The following is an 18213-nucleotide window of genomic DNA, read 5'->3' as shown; positions in this document are numbered from 1 at the left end:
GTGAAAGAGAGACGTCGGATATATCAATAGGGGATGTCTGGGCGGTGAGACATTGTATGCTACTATAGGTACAATGGGAAGTAAGGTACTTGGAAGAAGGTGGTGATTCTCTACTAGAAGTTGAAGATCTTATTTATGTATAGGTAAGCAAAAGATCCGCCGAGAGCTTATCCAACGTTCGGCTATGGCAGATAGGGACAGAGCTCCATTATCCCGATAGCAGGACAAGAAAGAAACAGAGAATACAAGGAGCAAAACAAATAGAAAGTGCAGAGGCAATTGGTAACAATAGATACGAAAAATTATCTACATATATCAACTAAATCGCTCCCAAAGCTGCAATCGGCAACATTCATGCTCCTTGAGCTTGTCATGAATCAAGCCGGGCTATCTTGCCCCGAACATGGACATGACCCCGCCATAGCTGCGCATCTCCGTTCCTCCCGCATAACCCAAGACCTCCCATCAGCATACCGAATGCAGGACACGACTCTGATTGTACATAGGTAACTAACCAAGGTACTTATGCTCATTCCTCTGCTCATACTAAATAACATCCAAACCTCCTCCCTCGGCTCCTTGACCTCAGATCTTCACAATCCTTTGGCATAGTCCTGTGGCATAATGGCGTCTTCCACAGCCCGCAGCTTCCCTTCCATCAAGGCAATTAGGACGTTTGTGATCGATGGAGTCGGATCTGGAGGAGATTATCACAATGTCAAAGGTGGTCATTGGTGAGTCCCAAAGAAGCCTTCCCACCGCCGGCTCAAGTTAACATCCGGGAAGGCTGATTGACACTCCCATATCGACACCGATGTCACGATGGGAGAACTACCGAGCTTCAAGGACGAGCTGGGGCATCAACGTCCTGGGCTCGTTTTGCGTCGAAATAGAAGCTTCGGATGGCACGGTTGGATTTGCGACGGGTTTTGGAGGTACCTTACGCTCGATTTCCCATGGCGTGAGAGCAGGGCTAACCAGTACACAGGTCCTCCGGCATGCTGGCTTGTCCACCAACATTTTGAAAGATTCCTCATCGGTGCCGACCCGCGAAATACAAATCATTTATTTGAACAGATGTACAGAGCCTCCATGTTCTACGGTCGCAAGGGGCTTCCTATCGCTGTGATTTCGGTCATTGATCTTGCCCTCTGGGACCTGATGGGCAAGATCAGGAACGAGCCGGTGTATAAACTTATTGGAGGTGCTACGCGGGATAGACTTGACTTCTACTGTACAGGCCCAGAGCCAGTCGCTGCGAAAGCTATGGGATTCTGGGGTGCCAAGGTCCCATTGCCATACTGCCCGGAGGAAGGTCATGCCGGTCTCAAGAAGAATATTGAGTTTCTACGAAAGCACAGAGAGAGTGTTGGCCCCGATTTTCCAATCATGGTAGACTGCTATATGAGTCTGAACGTTCCATATACGATAGAGATCGTCAAAGCTTGCTTGGATCTCAACATCAATTGGTGGGAGGAATGTCTGTCTCCTGATGATACGGACGGATTCGCACAGATCAAGCGCGCTCACCCTCAGGTCAAATTCACGACCGGAGAGCACGAATATTCGAGATACGGTTTCCGAAAGCTTATCGAGGGACGAAATCTCGATATTATTCAACCAGATGTCATGTGGCTTGGTGGAATGACGGAGCTTCTCAAGGTGGCTGCGATGGCGGCTGCGTATGATATTCCCGTTGTCCCTCACGCAAGTGGACCTTACAGTTATCATTTCGTGGTATCTCAGACCAATTGCCCATTCCAGGAGTATCTCGCAAACTCACCAGATGGAAAGAGCGTGCTTCCAGTCTTTGGGGACTTGTTCCTGGATGAGCCGATCCCTGAGAAAGGCTACCTGGATGTGACACAGCTCGACAAGCCAGGCTTCGGATTAACCCTCAATCCAGCCGCGAAACTCATCCCCGCACAATATCTATTGACGCCAAATCCCGAGAGACCGCTCGGAAAGCCAGCGGTTGAGAAAGAGAAACCAGAGGGACAAGCAGGGCTTGTAAATGGATTGGTTGAAGGCGTAAAGGATCTGAATGCTTCGTAGAGCTATGAAGGCGTGGTCAAATTGGACATTCGGTTGTTAGGTGGATTCATGGCTTGGGTTGATGCACAGCTGCTATTCGTATACTATATTCCTCAATTCCGTCTGACCTTAAATGGTGGCCTATATGATCCGCATCTCCTATTGACATTTCCGGGCCATCCGCTCGGACAACATGACTGGCGATCATCCTCTTCAGCAGGCCACGTAAAGTGCGTAAATCATGTGAAGTCCTGGATGGCCGAGAGGAGTGGCTCGGAGGGAATTGAGTCGAGAACCCGAATCGCGGGGCATCTAAGGTACTTTACAGGGATCACGATTCACGATTCACGACATCCGGAATCCACAACACCACAGCTTCTGAATATCCCATCCACTTCAGATCCGCATTTCAAGTTACAAGCTGCCGATTTCGAAGATGGCAGTACATGTTCTATGATCACCATCAACATCGCGTCAGAAATTTGACAATCCTTCTCTCCCCCTGCCTTTCACAAAACCTTATCCCCACCGCTGTTCTTCTACCCCGCCTCAACCCGACGACCCCCTAAGCGTACTATGCCTCACTATCTCCTCCTCTCCAAAACCGCCGCCATAACGGGCGGCACCACGGGCATCGGACGTGCCATTGCCCTCGAATACATCCGGCAAGGCTGCAACGTCGCCGTCAACCACCTCGACCTCGCCTCGGACGCGGTGCACAAAGACTCGCTGCTGGCCGAAGCCGCGGCGATTCGAGAGAAGGACGAGAAGGCGGGCCGGCTAATCGAGGTAGCGGGCGACGTGACGAAGCCGGAAACGGGGCGCCATCTGGTGGAGGTCGCGGTCAAGACGTTTGGGAGGCTGGATGTGTTTGTTAGTAATGCGGGGGTTTGTCAGTTTGCCGAGTTCCTAGAGTAAGTCTCTTCTTCCCCTTCCATTTCTTTCTTTACCTTTTTCTTTTTTTATATTGGGCATGTTCTGGGGACGAGAGTGCGTGGTGTGGAGAAAAATGAAGATTGTGGAATGAATGGGCGCATACTGTAGCTAACACCGCCCGCCAGCCTCGACCACGATCTCTTCGCGTCAACCGTCCGCACCAACCTCGACGGGGCCTTCTACTCATGCCAAGCAGCAGCGCGCCAAATGGCCACGCAAGGCGACGGCGGCAGTATCATAGCCATCTCATCCATCTCGGCCCTGGTAGGCGGCGGTCTGCAAACGCACTACACGCCCACGAAAGCCGGCGTGCTCTCCCTGATGCAGAGCATGGCGGTAGCGCTGGGCAAGCACCGGATCCGATGCAACGCGCTGCTTCCGGGCACCATCAAGACGCAGCTGAACGAGGAGGATCTGAGTGATGAGAAGAAGCGCGAGTATATGGAGGGCCGCATCCCGCTGGGCAGGACGGGCGAGCCGAGGGATATGGCGGGCCCGGCGGTGTTTTTGGCCTGCGAGGAGTTGAGCGGGTATGTGAATGGAGCGCAGCTGCTGGTTGATGGAGGGCTTTTTGTCAATTTGCAGTAGGCAGCAGCAGCATCAAACTAGTGTATCTCATGGTGTTGGTAATGGCTGCGTCGATGATTGAGCCTCTCCTGAGAGCAGGTTTTGGTGTAGGAATGTAGATCTAGCAACACTTCCAGAAACGTAGGGGTAAAGGAAACTCCCAAAATACCCCAGGCAAACAGAATAATACATGAAGATCATAGATAGATACTGCATATGCAGGGTGTTTCAGACTTTCAACACACTGCATCCTTCAACCCATCCCAACCCAACCCCTCTCTCTCTATCAATTCTCTCGCCCAAGTTCCTCCAACCCACTTAGAGAGCTCTCTCTCTTCCCACCCCTCAATCAATTAACCCCAAAACTAACCTCCACCCCCAACCCCAACCCCAACCCCTCCCTCAAAAAGAGCAAGCAAGCAAGCAAGCAAACAAGCCAGCTCAAGTTGCTCAACAAACCAGTTACAAAAACCAAAGCTTACTCCCCCCTCCCCACCAACCAATCAATCGTTCTCACTACCTACTGCAACGGTTTCTAGTTTGGTTTTGCTGATTACGCATAGTAAGCATAGCCAATAAGCTCGCGATTTTGAGACGGAAACGGGCTGGGTGAGACAAGATCCAGAAGGGGGACGGGACGGGACGAAACGAGATGACACGCCAAAATGGAATGAGATAGGAGAGGGGAGAAACGGTTAAAGGACTGCCAAAGGGGAAATAAAATAGAAGAGAAGGAGAAACAAGATCTCGCTCTCTGGTGCGAAGACGTTTGATGATGATGTGTCACTGATTCTATTATTTAGGGGTGTGGTACTTTTGGGAAGGGTTGTAGATGGATGGATAGATGTGGTGTCTTGTCTTGTCTAACGGCTTTCTAAGTAAGGTATACTTGGAAAGACATCCATCTCTTCTGACTGGAGGGAATAAGGGAGATAATGCGGCAGTTCTCTCATTTTACTCTCACATCATGGAGCAGAGTAGTGCGTGCGTTCAGCAGCTTTTGTAGGTATCGGAGAATAATATTGCATGAGGCTTGGCTGGTTGCCTAAGGTAATGAATGAATCGAATCACATGAAATTCCGGAAGAAGAGATTCGTCGAATAACACTAGTAACTCAAAAGACACACTTTGTGAAAGATGGGCCTGAAGATTAGCTGACCTAGATTATATCTATTTGAGTCATTTTCACCATAAGAACTTATTTTCCTCCACAAAAGCCCGCCGTCCAAAACTAAGCAAGTCCAAAGCAAAATTTGCTGCATGGCGTCAAACTGTGGTGCACCGGAATGCAACACTTTCATAACACGAAATACCCTACCCCCAGCTTGCCTTAATAAAGTTGATGTACGTATGCGTAATGCTGTGTGCGATCGAAACGAATGAAAGAACCATGTACACGACGTGAACGCCTCCAATGGTATTTTGGAAATGATATGGTACAAATGACCCTTAATGTGAAGTTGCCACTGCTCCTCGTAGTTTTGCGGCTGCCCAAAATTGGCTCTGAAAAACCATGTCCGCTAGAAGTTCTGCGAGATGCCGGCGCTTTGTTGTGGAAAATGTGCCGGGTTCTCTATTCGGGTGTTCCGCCGCGCCTGAACGTCCCGAATGACAGGCTGCCCTGACATCTCCGCTCGTCCTGGCGGGCTGCCATATGGCGTGTCGGTATATGGATTTCCGGCATCATACTGATTGGCGTAGTATGCTCCCCCCGCAGCGACGTCCCCTGAGTTGTCTGACCTATTTGCGGCGCTATATGAAGAAGATGCGTTGGAGGGTCCTCGATTGATATCTCCATTTCGATTGCCGGATACGGCTGGACCCATGGCTCCCAATGGCTCCTCCTCACCGGATCCGGGACTATTGTCCATTAGTTGATTATCTGATCGAGTATCAGACATGGTGCCATGTGTCGGTGAGGCAGGGTCCGAGTAAGCCATGCCGATACCACCTCCTCCCGACGATGGACCAGACAATGTCGTTGAGGGTTTCCGTCCTGATGATGCGACAGCTGTAGTTCCCCATCCGCGGTATCCTGTCGAATTCTCTTCTCGCATCTCGAATGGACCATCATGAGCGCCACCACCTACAGCAGGTAAAGTTGGGTCATTGTTGGGGTTATATCCGTACTCTTCCACCTCCTTCCTCCTCAATTCTTCAGCATCCTTCCGTGCCTTTCGCTTCCTCCACAAGAATAGACCGGCCAAGAGTATCAGAGCAACTGCAACAATAGGTACAACGACGGCAACTGCAATTGTCCCTCCCCCACTAAGTCCCCCTCCTCCCGAGCTCTTGACTGAAGTTTGTTGAAGTCCAGGGGCTGAACTTACGGTCGAAGATGTGGACGAAGATGTGGGGGAGGATGAAACCGGTGTAGATAAGGTAGTGTAGACAATGACAGTCGAGTGCGGGTTGGTGCTAGTTGAGGCCTCTGTTGTGAGAGGCGCAGAGGATGTTTCGGAGGTAGTTGGAGGGGCCGATGAGGTCGAGGATGAAAACGAGGACGAGGATGAGAACGAAGATGTAGTGGATGAAGAGGTTGATGTTGAAGTTGGAGTTGAGAATGAGGACGAAGAAGATGTTGTGCTTGTTGTGCTTGTTGTCGAGGAAGACGATGTAGAAGTCTCAGATGTGGAGGTTGATGATTCTGAAGTGGTGGAAGAAGTAAGAGGAAGACTGGTGCTCGAAGAGGCAGAGGGGGTGGAAGTCTCCACACTCGAGGCTGTGGTGGGACTGTTGTCAGCACTTGAACTCGTGGAATCAGAGGAGCTTGGCGTCGCTGACGGCGCCGCCGCTGAGGAGGGCGTCGTCGGCGACGGAACTGCGCCCGTACTTGTAGAATTAGAACTCGACATGGTGAAATGACCGAATGCGAGCTTCCCTCGATGCCTGTACACTGCCATGTCAGTAGGTAGGAGACAAAGATGGGGATGCGCCCAGCAGATCCAACATCCGCCGTGAGGCAGGCAAGGGGTCCATCGTACCTCAGCTATGATTACCCTTCAAACCAAGGATCCGCGTCGGGGACCAACAACACGTCGAAGGGGAAAAGGGAAGCGTTAGGTGTCTCAAGGAGGAGGAAAGAGCGTCAGGGCCGTCCAAGCAGCCCTGTTGTTACTATTGGGCAATGAACAATGGTCGAAGATGGGCAACGACGTTATGGGGGAAAAGCCGGGGAGGGCCTTCGATCAACGAGAGAAGAGAAGAATGTGAGTGAGGGCGAGAGGACGACAATCCAATGCGTCCACCACCAGACAAGCAGCTGTTTGCGAAAAACCGGGGGGTTCTCTGGTGAATGAGGGAAGGAGGGTTTAAAGTTGAAGGGAGTTGGGTGCAGGATATTCGTACGTGGGGGGGGGGGGGGGAGGGAGGGATTGGGGGAGAGAGAGGGAGAGAGAAACGGCGAGACGAGACACGACCAGACGGCTGGGAGGATGGTCAAAGAACGGACCAAGAATGGTCAAACCGGGGCGGAAAGGCCAAGACGAGAATTACTGCTTATGATCGTTATTATTACCATTCATAATTATTATTATTATGGGGTATTTATGACTTACTCCGTACTTCGTTCCACTCGCGAGGGGGCGCCTCGGCAAGCGAACACGAAATGAAAGGGATATTAATAGCTGCACAGTGCACTGCCGGCCATTGAAAGGCGGGCTGTGTAGATAAAGTTCAACGAGCGAGTACGAACGAAGATACGCGGTGCAGTTACGAAGGCGCGGAGAGGCACGATTGTTTTCCGCGTACGTCGTGATGCTGAGAGGTGAAAGGTTTAAGGGAAAAGGAATTGGAAAAAAGGAGTTTGTTTAGGTCCAGGGCCGAGAACACCCGAACCGTTAAGTTTCAACGCCCACACACACATACACACGCACACGCACACACGGTATAACCGGACCCGGGACCATATACCTGCGAACTTTATGTAGGTAGGGACCTTTCCTACGTACATCTACATGTGCTGCAAACCGTACTGTTGTTGTTCTGCGCGGATCGGTACGACGAGCAATGAGCTCTCCGCATTCCAATCCTCCACGACTCAGTTTATCAGTTATCTTCGGGGTAGTAGGCCCTACCTAAGGTACATAGCACCGCACTACCGCGTGTCAAGAACGAATTCACCCGCCCCCGAGAACTCCATGTCTCAAAAGCCAAAAATATACAATAATAATAACATCATTGTCGTCATCACTCTTTCTTTGCCCTGGTCTACCTTCACTGTCGGACTTGACAATCTGCTCGATGCCATGGAGAGGAACGGCTTCCAATAGTACGTCGAGACCACACGGAGTAAAGTTCTACCAGCATTGCCGCCTGCATAGCCGTTGAGGTACGGCTCCTCACTTCCGCCGAAGTGCGAACTCCTCCCAGCAGAACCCAGCCGAAGTCTCTGATTCCCGTCCTAACCTCTGTATGTCTGCACTTTTGACAGTCAGGAACAGGAGGCCTTGACCTACGTGCCTGAAAACTCCGGCACCGTAAGGGGCATTCTCTCACCACCACCCGATCCAGCTAGACTTGCAAGTTGCTGTGAACTCTTGGTCAGGAGTGCTCACTACCCGCCACGTAACGACGTCGAAAGTAACAGGCCCGTCATATCGACCATGAGAACGCATCTTCTTCATGCAACGATGCAAAAATTCATGAAAAGAATCATATTGCCTGTTGTTATACAAGACGCCAGACTTTCAATATCCGCTTGTGCGGTTTCTTATATACAACGCCCGTGAAAAGCCTCCCAGAGCCATGGTCCCCCATCTATTACAAGAAATACATTAACCAGGGTAGTATTTGCGTGGCAATCTCGATTGATCATGCACGCTGTCAGCTCCGTGTGACATGATATGCCGTTGCTACCAGAGTCATATTGCAGGGCCCTAAAGGCATCGAAATGTTGTCGTGAAATCAAAATGCACGCTCAAATGCCTCGAGAATGGTCGTCCAAACGGGATGTACCATGAGGAAATAACTGACATCGATCGTAACATCTAGCTACCAGCTCGCATCCCCCACTGCGGTTTCAGAGCAGCCATATCGTCCTTGGCGAAGACCATATCCTGAGGGAGGCGACTGACACGGTATGCTCCACTGCGAATGGCTCCCAGATGCATAGCTGAAATTCCACTTCTATTGCTTCGAATACTGCCTGCATCACTCATCGAGTCAGGGTCCCTGATTCTCTTAGGTGGGGCGAAGTCCAAGGACGTGAATGTTCCGGATTTTCGAAGCAAGTGACTGTCCTTAAGTTAGTCTATAATTGAGGTAGATGTTTTATCATAAGACTTACGGGCTTGGTATAGGTGCAAGTTCATCGAAGGCGCTCACAACCGGAACGAATGATGGCACGGCAGGAGAGTATGGGCGCCGCTCACCCAGCGGGCTCTCTGACCGGCCGGCGACGCGATCTCGGAAAGTCTGAGGCGGTGCGAAGTCCAGGGGATTCATTATAGCGAGCGTGTCATCTCTGAGTTTTGATGGAGTCGGCAAGGTGGTGAGGGCGGCAGGAGGTGGCATCGGTTTTCTCGGAGGTCCCATGCGTCCAGATGCGGACGAGAAAGCCCTTGGGCCTTGCGGGCCTCGCATTCCACTTATACTACTCATCCCGCCCATGGAGCCATGCATGGCACGAGGAGGTCCTTGGAACCGGGGACCCGGCATTCGAGCTCCTTGGAATCGAGGTCCACTAGGGGGCGGTGTCATTGCCCGACGGGTGACGGGCTGAGCATATGGCATGACAAAGTTATTGCTGTCTGGGTCGAAGTATGCAGCGTCGCCCAAGTAATTTTCGTCATAGTCTTCATGATACTGGCCCTCTGGAGCAGGCTTGGACTCGTCGAAATATTCCTTGTAGAAAGATCTGATCCTGTTTGCTCTGACTTCAGGGTCATCAACCTCAGTAACAGCGTCAGGGGGGAGAGGGCGGAGTCCCATTGAGAGACGGCGCGGATCCAAGGCAGGTGCATTTAATCCAGCATGCGCGAACTCCTCAGGCGCAGCACTCATTGACTGCCGTTGTCCTCGCGTGTGCTCGGCGTCCTTTTCGAGGCCAGGGGATGGTGGCGTAACTTTGAACCCATCGCCTATTTCATCCACTTCACCACTGAGAGACTGATGTGATGACTGGAGTATGTTGAGCGATTGCTTTCGAATAGGTTGCGGGTTCGCTGGGAGAGGGCTGCGCTCAGAGGTCAATGCAGCTCCTCGTTCAGCTGTATTATCGGGAGCTGATGGGTCTTGTGCTTCAATGATAGATCCAAGATAGTTATTACTCTGTCTTAGACCTGCGTCGCCACTGCTAGCGTAAGACGCGCGTCCATCCATGCTGGTATTCAATGCTGGAGCAAGGCCATGATCCGGAAGAGGGCCGGCTGGTGAGCCATTTCCGGGGATACTTGATTCGTGAATGTGTGCTTGGGGTGGCTCTACCGGATAAGGTGGGGGTGATTGTGGTGTCGAATCTCCAGCATTAACCTCGACAGTGTTCACGGAAGGATTCTTCTGAGGGAGAGAATTTTGACGCGGTGGCGGGATGAAAGCGGTGGCCACCGGAGGACTACTTCGTGACATTCTCGCTGCGTTTGCGAGAAGACCCTCTGTACCGTCCTGGAACTTTGAGGCTGCTTTGCTTGAGGACGTGTAGATTGATGCACCATCCGGACCTTGTCGCGACTGTGATCGAATAGATGCACCATCTCCGGGATAATATTGAGTTACCGGGCGATAAGGATCTTCGTTTTGGTGGATAGTCCTTGAAAGGGAATGCAAGGATTCTCGAGAACTCTGCAATTCCGGTGGTAAGAGGTAAGGGCTTGTCATGCCTAGGTCCATCGACATCTGGTTGTGCCTATGAGCTGACTTTTCTCCAAAGTTTGTCTCCAACATCCCAGGCATCGGCCTCTTTTTCGCCCTTCCAGGCTGGGGTACATCACCCATTCCAAAATCCAAGGACGCATGACGGTCATCATTATCCTCTTCTCTCTGCTTCCGAAGATGCCTGCGATGAAGGATTATGAATAATATTATAGCGGCGACCACAGGAATTCTAGAGTCCATGTTAGACTGGGAAAAGCCTTATATATATTCAATAAACTTACACAACGGCAAGAACAATGGGCAATGTGTATGCCGACGAGTTAACGGGCTTCTCGCAGCGACCCGAGTTGTCACCGGGTGCACATGACGCAGCGCTGGATGGAGCCGCACTGGTCGCTGCACTTTGTCGTTCAACAACACGGCTTGGGACAACGACTTTGATAAATGAATCCATGGTTCCAATGGTACTGGCTGCGCGGATCATGATTCCAGGATGCAACCGATTGGGAAGGGCTACCTTAGTAGCTAGGTGGAAGCAGCGCCAGATTGCTTCCTAGAACGGGCGACCAGCAGGAAAGGGGGCTGGTTGCAACGGGGGGTTTCGCAGAGGGAGCTGCGCCTAGTAATCGAAAAACGGTTGGTAGAAGTAGAAGGCAAATGTTGTCGAAGTTGTCAATTGATTTGAATGTTTCGTAAAATGTATCCTCCACAATATGGTCGTGTCTGTACAGAGTGTATGGAGCTGCTCGTGGACCCAAGCCAACTGCACGCAACAACTGCACGACGACGACGGTCGAAGAACTCGAGGGAGTGACTATGGTCGGTACATCAGTAAAGAGTGAATTTATCGATCATAAACCAGATGAAGGTTGGCAGGCCCGCTGCCGGGCTTTCAAGAAGGGCGATGTCGAGGTTGGAGAGGAGAGGAGAGAGAGTGAAGGAGTGAAGGAGTGAAGGAGTGAAGGAGTGAATGAGTGAGTGAGGGAGTGAGGGAGTGAATGGATGAATGAATGAATGAACGAACGATGAAGGAATGATGAACGAACGAACACCCTCTACAACAATGGAACTTGGAAGGCGGAGCGAGCAATGGGATGAACTCCTGACTCGAATTGGCGGCTTGAGGTTGATTGGACGAGGAGGGATCTAACCGGGCCGGGACTAGTTCCCCTAGAGCATTTCAGGGGGGCGGGCAGGGGGGAGGGGTGGACGAAACAGACCAACATCTGAAGGCTAAATGCCAACTGCGGCCAGAATACAGATGAATACAGGGGGATACAGAGGAATGGAGAGTAATACAGAGGAATGCAAAGTAATACAGAGAGGTACACAGTAATAAGAACAGGTACTGTTGTACAGGACGAAGAACCAGCGATGAAGTCACAAGGAGTTACGTTGGCCAAGTGCCTGCAACATTCATTCAGTTCTCTGGGCCTACGTAGTTACCTTATGTATAGACAATTTTGTGCATCCTCATTATTGAGATGGTTGCTTTTGAGAGGCACAAGACGTTTCTAATTATATGTGATTCTAATATAGATGTACATGATGTCCAGTATATGTAAGTACCAGCTTCCAAGCAAGCGTCCTTGCGGCACGTCCCCGTCCCTCTAGTCCAGATGCCGCGCTAGTCTCGAGACGGTTACTCAGGCACCCTACCGCGCGTGCCAAACCAATCCTTTCCCTTCTGGGACATCGGCCGCCCAGACCCTGCACGTTGGAGACAGGGGGAGGTCTTGATGTCTGCTGCTGGGCGGTTTGATCCTTTGGAACGGACGACGCAGTGGATAATCCAGAAAAAAAATACAAAAAATGCATAAAAATACATGGAGATACATGGAAGAGCGCAGTGTTCCATATAGACTGCGCGATTTACTCCGCAGACCGTATCAGGCTGTTTTGTTCGAGAAACAAGTACCGAACAATTCCTCCACTCTTCGAAGATACATCACCGCGCCTCCTTTTACTTCGCTCTCGGCCCAAGCGACACTACGACACGACCCACACCAGATCTGGGCCCGTCCAATCGTTGACGAGGCCTGGTGATTGGCTGTGGAGACTCTGGGGAGATTAAGATCAGCTGTAGCTTCAGCGAGATGGGTAATTTAGCACTAAATGCACAATAAAGACTCTGTACCTCTCTAATGCTCTGTAATGCTCCGTATATCGATCCTGTAATTTGACGGGGTTGCTACGGTATGTATTCTGGTCCCGCGATATCAATGTAGCCATCTCTACAAATGTGCTCTACTTTTAGGGTTCAAAGCATTTGTACTTATCGCTGTTCAGTTGCACTGCACAGTTGTCGTACCAAGAAGGTTCGGTCGGTACTTGATGTCGTCTACAAAATACTTCGTGCCTGACTTGTAAGGCAGCCAGCCTCAAGTGACCTCAAAATTCGATTCGAGAAATATCATGTCGCTCTCCTCGTGGCTTCAATCTTCACGCTTCATCCTAATAAATAAGTAGTTGTAGCTTAAGAAAATGAGGATCTTGCAGGTCCCGTGGCGTAAGGAGCAACCTCAATAATGGCCGAGTTCGACCTTGCTGCCAGTTTCATCCCTTCCCTGCACAAGCCTGCCTCTTTACTGCCTATCGCTCGACACCGGCAAAGTCTTCTCTATCTCATCGAGACATATCCAGTCACCATTGTTGTTGGACAGACTGGGTCGGGGAAAACAACCCAGATACCTCAGTATCTCGAGCAGGCGGGATGGTGTTCGGACGGTAAAGTCATCGCTGTGACCCAGGTAAGTAATCTACTCCGGGGGCGAAATCACACCAGCTAACTCTGTGCAGCCCCGTAGGGTAGCAGCAACAACAGTTGCAATCCGCGTTGCAGAGGAGGTGGGCTGCAAAGTCGGTGCAGAGGTCGGCTACTCCATCCGATTCGAAGATGTTACCTCTGCTGCAACCAGAATCAAGTTCCTGACCGATGGCCTACTTCTCAGGGAGGCCTTGGTGGACCCGTTGCTTTCACGTTACTCAGTCATCATGGTTGATGAAGCTCATGAGCGGTCTTTGAGCACAGATATCTTACTGGGGGTGCTCAAGAAGATCCTGAAGAAACGGCCAAACGATTTACGGATTATTATCAGTAGCGCAACGCTCCAGGCCGAGGATTTCCTCAACTTCTTCAAGGGAGATGCAGATGCTGAACCTAAAGTTGAGAAATCTGACGCGCTGACTCTGGATGAGCTAATTGCTCAAGGCAGCTCCAACAACCAAGGAGCCGACGCTGAGTTAGGGGGGAGTATTGGTCGAATTATCAATCTGGAAGGCAGGACTTATCCGGTTGATATTCTCTACCTGGAGAAACCCGCTGAGGACTATGTTGAAAAGGCCGTACAAACAGTGTTCGACATTCATACTAAAGAGCCAGACGGAGATATTCTCGTCTTCCTCACTGGACGAGAAGAAATAGACACGGCCGTGCAGGCAATATCTGAGCGAGCTGCCAGTCTCCATCCCAGAGCGCAGTCCTTGATGGCTCTTCCACTCTACGCAGGTCTTTCAACTGAACAACAGATGTATGTCTTCGAGGAGGCACCTGAAAACACGAGGAAGGTGATCTTCTCCACAAACATTGCTGAGGCTTCGGTCACTATCGATGGGATCGTGTACGTTGTGGACAGTGGATATGTCAAGCTTCGTGCTTTCAATCCCACAACCGGCATCGAAACATTGACCGCAACACCTGTATCCAAAGCGTCCGCAACCCAACGTGCCGGCCGTGCAGGTCGCACAAAGCCGGGCAAATGCTTCCGTCTATATACTGAGGCTAGCTTCCAGTCACTTGAGGAAGCTACCGTTCCCGAAATCCAGAGGTCGAACCTTGCGCCAGTCATCTTGCAACTCAAAGCGCTCGGGATCGACAACATTGTCCGATTCGACTTCATTACTCCTCCGCCGGCAGAGCTAGTCATCCGAGCCCTTGAGCTGCTATATTCCCTGGGTGCTTTAGATGACTATGCTAAATTAACCAGGCCACTGGGAATAAGAATGGCTGAGTTAGCAGTAGAGCCCATGATGGCCAAGACGCTTCTTTCCGCGCCCTCCTTTGGGTGTCTCAGCGAGATTCTGACAATTGCAGCCATGACCAGCCTCGGCGGAAACATCTGGTTCCATCACGACGGCGAGAAGAAGCGGATGGAGAGCGCACGACGAAAATTCGCCGTCGAAGAAGGTGATCATCTCACACTGCTCAATGTCTACCAAGCATTTGTGACCAAGGGTCGCAAGGAAGCCAAATTCTGCCACGACCACTATCTCAACTTCAAAGCCTTAAGCAGAGCCGTAAGCATCCGCGCACAGCTGAAGCGCTACCTCGAAAGATTCGGCATGAACGTGGAAGAAAGCCTCTCGTCCTCAAACGCCAACAAGCAACCGCTCTCGGTCGGCGGCGGCGGCGGTCCCGACAAAGGGGAGCAGATCCGTCGCTGTCTCACGACGGGCTTCTTCGCCCACGCGGCCAAGATGCAACCCGACGGCACGTTTCGAAACGTGGCGGGCGGCACCGTGTTGCATGCGCATCCGAGCTCGTTGATGTTCAATAGGAAGGCGGATTGGGTCATCTTTCACGAGGTCATGGAGACGGGGAACAAGACTTTCATTCGGGATGTCACCAAGATTGAAAAGAACTGGTTGGTGGAGTACGCGCCGGAATTCTATAAGATCCAGCGATGAATCGATAATAATATCAAACAAAATAAAATAAAATAAAATAAAAGCATTGAGTGGTTCTTGCTTGCCATATCTCTTCATTCCTGCTGCGGGAATTCTCAGTAGCCAGCGATTCATTTACTTACTGCCCAAGTTTGATTCATCCAAGATGGTCGGCCGTCGGCCCAGTGAGTACTTACTGTTTTTGCTTACTATCTATTCCTCACTTCCCGAATGTGTCACGCAGATCAACTTCTTCTTCCCTTCACTTTTCAGTATCCACCCCCGGCTGTTCTTGATATAGAGGAAAGTTGCTGCTATATTCCTTGATCTACCAAGTAAATAAAGGATCCTGCACAACGACAGGAACGTACAGTACAACCCCCACGAAACAAAATCATAAACGACTTCTCCACAAGTCGAGGAGAAAAGTAAAGTCCCAAGAAGATCCAAAATACGTCTGAATTCAAACGCTTAAAAGGCTATCAATACATACAATACATACGTATACACCCGATCTATCTATATGCGATATTCCTATTTCATTTCATAATTCGAATAACTCCGTCCTTGCCCACCAAAACCGACACTCCTCGAGCGCCCACGTATCGTCCATGATCTGCACGGCCGTTCCTTTGTTCTGCCCGCCGGCGTATTCGTCGTTGCCGGCCCCGAACACGATCAGCTTCCCTGCGTCGCGGGTATATGCAGGCCATGGTAGTCTGTCTGGATATCTGCCCTCGATAGCGTTTGGGTCTCCTCTGTAGTGTCGTGGTGTTAGTAGGGGCTTTTCTTTTTTCCTTTTTTATGTCCACAAGGTTCACTCGGTGTGTAGTCAGGGGCGGTGAGGTTATATCTCGGAAGAAGAAATGGGGGTAAAGAAAGGTTCCATACGTAGTGATGAAGCTCGTCCAGTAGGCGTGCATCAGTCCCGAGATTTCCTCTATGCTATCCGACCTCTCCCGAATATCTCTGTTGTAGGTTACGAACGGGGCATGGTTTCCATGATCCGCACCTCCTATAACACTGCTGTTTACGGCGAAATGGTAGAGGTAGACGGGAGCATCGCCGTCCGCTGCTGCAAAGCGGGCGGTTTGGCGGACCGGAGCCACGTATGCGAAGTGGCCATATGCCTGCTCTAGCCTCTTGAATTGCGCTCCTAGCCCGACCCCCTTCCTCGTTTCCACGTACTTGGAGTCTGGGTGGGAAAGGGGATCTGGGTATACGTCGTTGAGGATCTCGAGATCATCTTTTGATAAACTGGGGAGTAGCCGGTGGAGGAACGCTGTGAATTGACTTGCTGTCGAGATCGTCTTGGGGACGAACATAGCACCTTCGTTGGTGTTGAAGCCTGTCAGGATGGGTACTTTGTGCCATTTACCTGAACGCCAGGCATCTATCGGGGGAATTGGAATCATACCGCCTTCTCCGTCGATGACGGGTTGAAAAGGCCATCGGATTGAAGGATTATAGATATTGAAAATTGTATCTGATGCCTCCTTGATCTTTTTAACGTCTAACGTACGCAATTCATCCATGATGTATGGCTCGGGAACATCTTGGAATCCAAGTTCAGTAAGAAATTCTTGGAATTGCTGCTCGTGCATTGGGTTTGTTGGCGTATAGACCGCTCGGGCAGTAGTTGCGCCTGATTCTATGATCACCTTGTGAAAGGGCGGTGGCCTGTCCGTGTTATGCATTAAATGGTGTCCTATCTTATCAATTGTAAGTTGCTGTTCAATGAAGTGACCTGATTTTTTCCGATACCACATAGGAAATAGACAGCTCCCCACGCCTTTCCGGGTCACATGATATTGACAGCCTGGTGATCAACGAAGTCCACAGTAGGAGTGGAAATAGTACTCAAAAACCACCACCTAATTAGTTGAATTTGAATCACTAGAATCAAATCGATAGATCAAGAGAGTTCGGGTTCGGGGCCCAAACCCCAGATGGGAATCTGTATCACGCAAGATACGGCCATGAATCTGGATCGTTTGAAGCCATAGTCATGATTTGGAAAAGCGCACTCCCAGACTCCTGAAAGAAATGAAGAAAAGCATACCGAGTGTGCTCCAGCGCTGACGCCCATGAGTGTAACATCATCCGGGTTCCCTCCGAAAGCCGCAATGTTCTCTTGAACCCACTCGAACAACAGGGCCTGATCTTTCAACCCGAGATTTAGGAGGCCCTCTTCTGCTGTCAGCCTCGAAGGCAGGAACCCGAGGGCACCAATGCGATAGTTGAAGCTGATTCCGATGAAGGGCTCCGCAGACCAAGCAACCAGGTTCGAGATCTGCCGATTCGAGCCGAAGCCAGTGTTGAAAGCACCGCCATGGACATGAACCAAGACTGGTAGTTTCTTGCTCTCATCTCGCGCTTTGGGTCTGTATATATTGAGATTGAGGCAATCTTCACTCTGGGGAAAGCCGTCACGACTAGGCCCCGCCGGACATCGATCTCCATATTTTGACGCGTCAAATATCTCTGTGGAAGCGTTCACACCAACCGGTGGTCTGAAGCGCCGCTCGCCTGCGGTTGATAACCCGTACGGAATACCCAAAAACATCTCCAGGGTCTGGGGATACCCGGTTTTGACCTCTGAGCCGACGATAACCCCTTGGCGTACAGTGACTCGGGGCCTGGACCCGATGATGAGAGGCAAGGGATTTTCCCCGGGAGCAAAGTCCCAAAGCCATAGTCCCAGTAATCCAATGCCGACAACTGATATCCACGCCAAGAAGACAAAAGATCGTAAGGTTGAGGGCGCCATTACCATGTTATCCAAGACACGATGACCCTCTCGCAGGGCGTCTTTTTGACCTCAAACTGGTTGCGCATTTCCTATGTGATGCCCATTGTCCATGATCCAGCTGATTAAACGAGTTGATGTAAGCCCTGTAATACCTTGAGGTACTTAGGTACCTCACTACCTCAACAAATCTCCACGTGATCTCCTGTCACATGATGTCACAAGAAACGCATGATACCTATTCTTGTCCCATTCATACTACCTATCTTGGGTATTCAACAAGATTGCTTCACGGTTGACGAATTCAAACGGCTCAATAATGAATGATAATTAATAATAATAAAATGAATTAATAATAATAACAATAATAATAATAATGCTATAATAATAATAAAAAACAGTATGATTTCCCCCCCGNCNCNCNCNCNCACACACACACACACACACAC

General features: G+C 50.6%; 6 protein-coding genes across 6 annotated transcripts; 3 read left to right on the top strand and 3 right to left on the bottom strand.

The window, feature by feature from the left end:
• Positions 1-624: 624 nt before the first annotated feature.
• Positions 625-2055, top strand: M430DRAFT_49996 (hypothetical protein; the record flags this gene model as incomplete). The annotated part of the gene is made up of 3 exons (XM_024868108.1): positions 625-734; positions 787-935; positions 989-2055. The coding sequence occupies 3 exons, from the start codon at positions 625-627 to the stop codon at positions 2053-2055; spliced, it is 1326 nt and encodes a 441-aa protein (XP_024721592.1).
• Positions 2056-2610: 555 nt separating this feature from the next.
• Positions 2611-3558, top strand: M430DRAFT_100099 (hypothetical protein; the record flags this gene model as incomplete). The annotated part of the gene is made up of 2 exons (XM_024860609.1): positions 2611-2948; positions 3096-3558. 2 exons carry the CDS (start codon positions 2611-2613, stop codon positions 3556-3558), a joined length of 801 nt encoding a protein of 266 aa, XP_024721591.1.
• Positions 3559-4947: 1389 nt separating this feature from the next.
• On the bottom strand, positions 4948-6659 carry M430DRAFT_232325 (hypothetical protein). The gene is made up of 2 exons (XM_024864860.1): positions 6522-6659; positions 4948-6426 (listed from the first exon to the last, which is right to left on the bottom strand). The coding sequence occupies exon 2, from the start codon at positions 6390-6392 to the stop codon at positions 5058-5060; it is 1335 nt and encodes a 444-aa protein (XP_024721590.1). The 5' UTR covers positions 6393-6426; positions 6522-6659; the 3' UTR covers positions 4948-5057.
• Positions 6660-8525: 1866 nt separating this feature from the next.
• M430DRAFT_100842 (hypothetical protein) lies at positions 8526-10590 on the bottom strand (the record flags this gene model as incomplete). The annotated part of the gene is made up of 2 exons (XM_024860661.1): positions 8526-8772; positions 8825-10590. 2 exons carry the CDS (start codon positions 10588-10590, stop codon positions 8526-8528), a joined length of 2013 nt encoding a protein of 670 aa, XP_024721589.1.
• Positions 10591-12769: 2179 nt separating this feature from the next.
• Positions 12770-15089, top strand: M430DRAFT_58167 (hypothetical protein). The gene is made up of 2 exons (XM_024868715.1): positions 12770-13100; positions 13150-15089. Exons 1-2 carry the CDS (start codon positions 12879-12881, stop codon positions 15034-15036), a joined length of 2109 nt encoding a protein of 702 aa, XP_024721588.1. The 5' UTR covers positions 12770-12878; the 3' UTR covers positions 15037-15089.
• Positions 15090-15382: 293 nt separating this feature from the next.
• On the bottom strand, positions 15383-17876 carry M430DRAFT_41641 (hypothetical protein). The gene is made up of 3 exons (XM_024867490.1): positions 17078-17876; positions 15907-16727; positions 15383-15773 (listed from the first exon to the last, which is right to left on the bottom strand). Exons 1-3 carry the CDS (start codon positions 17789-17791, stop codon positions 15560-15562), a joined length of 1749 nt encoding a protein of 582 aa, XP_024721587.1. The 5' UTR covers positions 17792-17876; the 3' UTR covers positions 15383-15559.
• Between the last annotated feature and the right edge of the window lie 337 nt (positions 17877-18213).

The sequence above is a fragment of the Amorphotheca resinae genome (assembly GCF_003019875.1).
Source record: "Amorphotheca resinae ATCC 22711 unplaced genomic scaffold M430scaffold_5, whole genome shotgun sequence".
Classification (NCBI taxonomy): domain Eukaryota; kingdom Fungi; phylum Ascomycota; class Leotiomycetes; order Helotiales; family Amorphothecaceae; genus Amorphotheca; species Amorphotheca resinae.
Note: the sequence above shows the minus strand (reverse complement) of the source record. Positions and strands in the feature narration are given on the sequence as shown.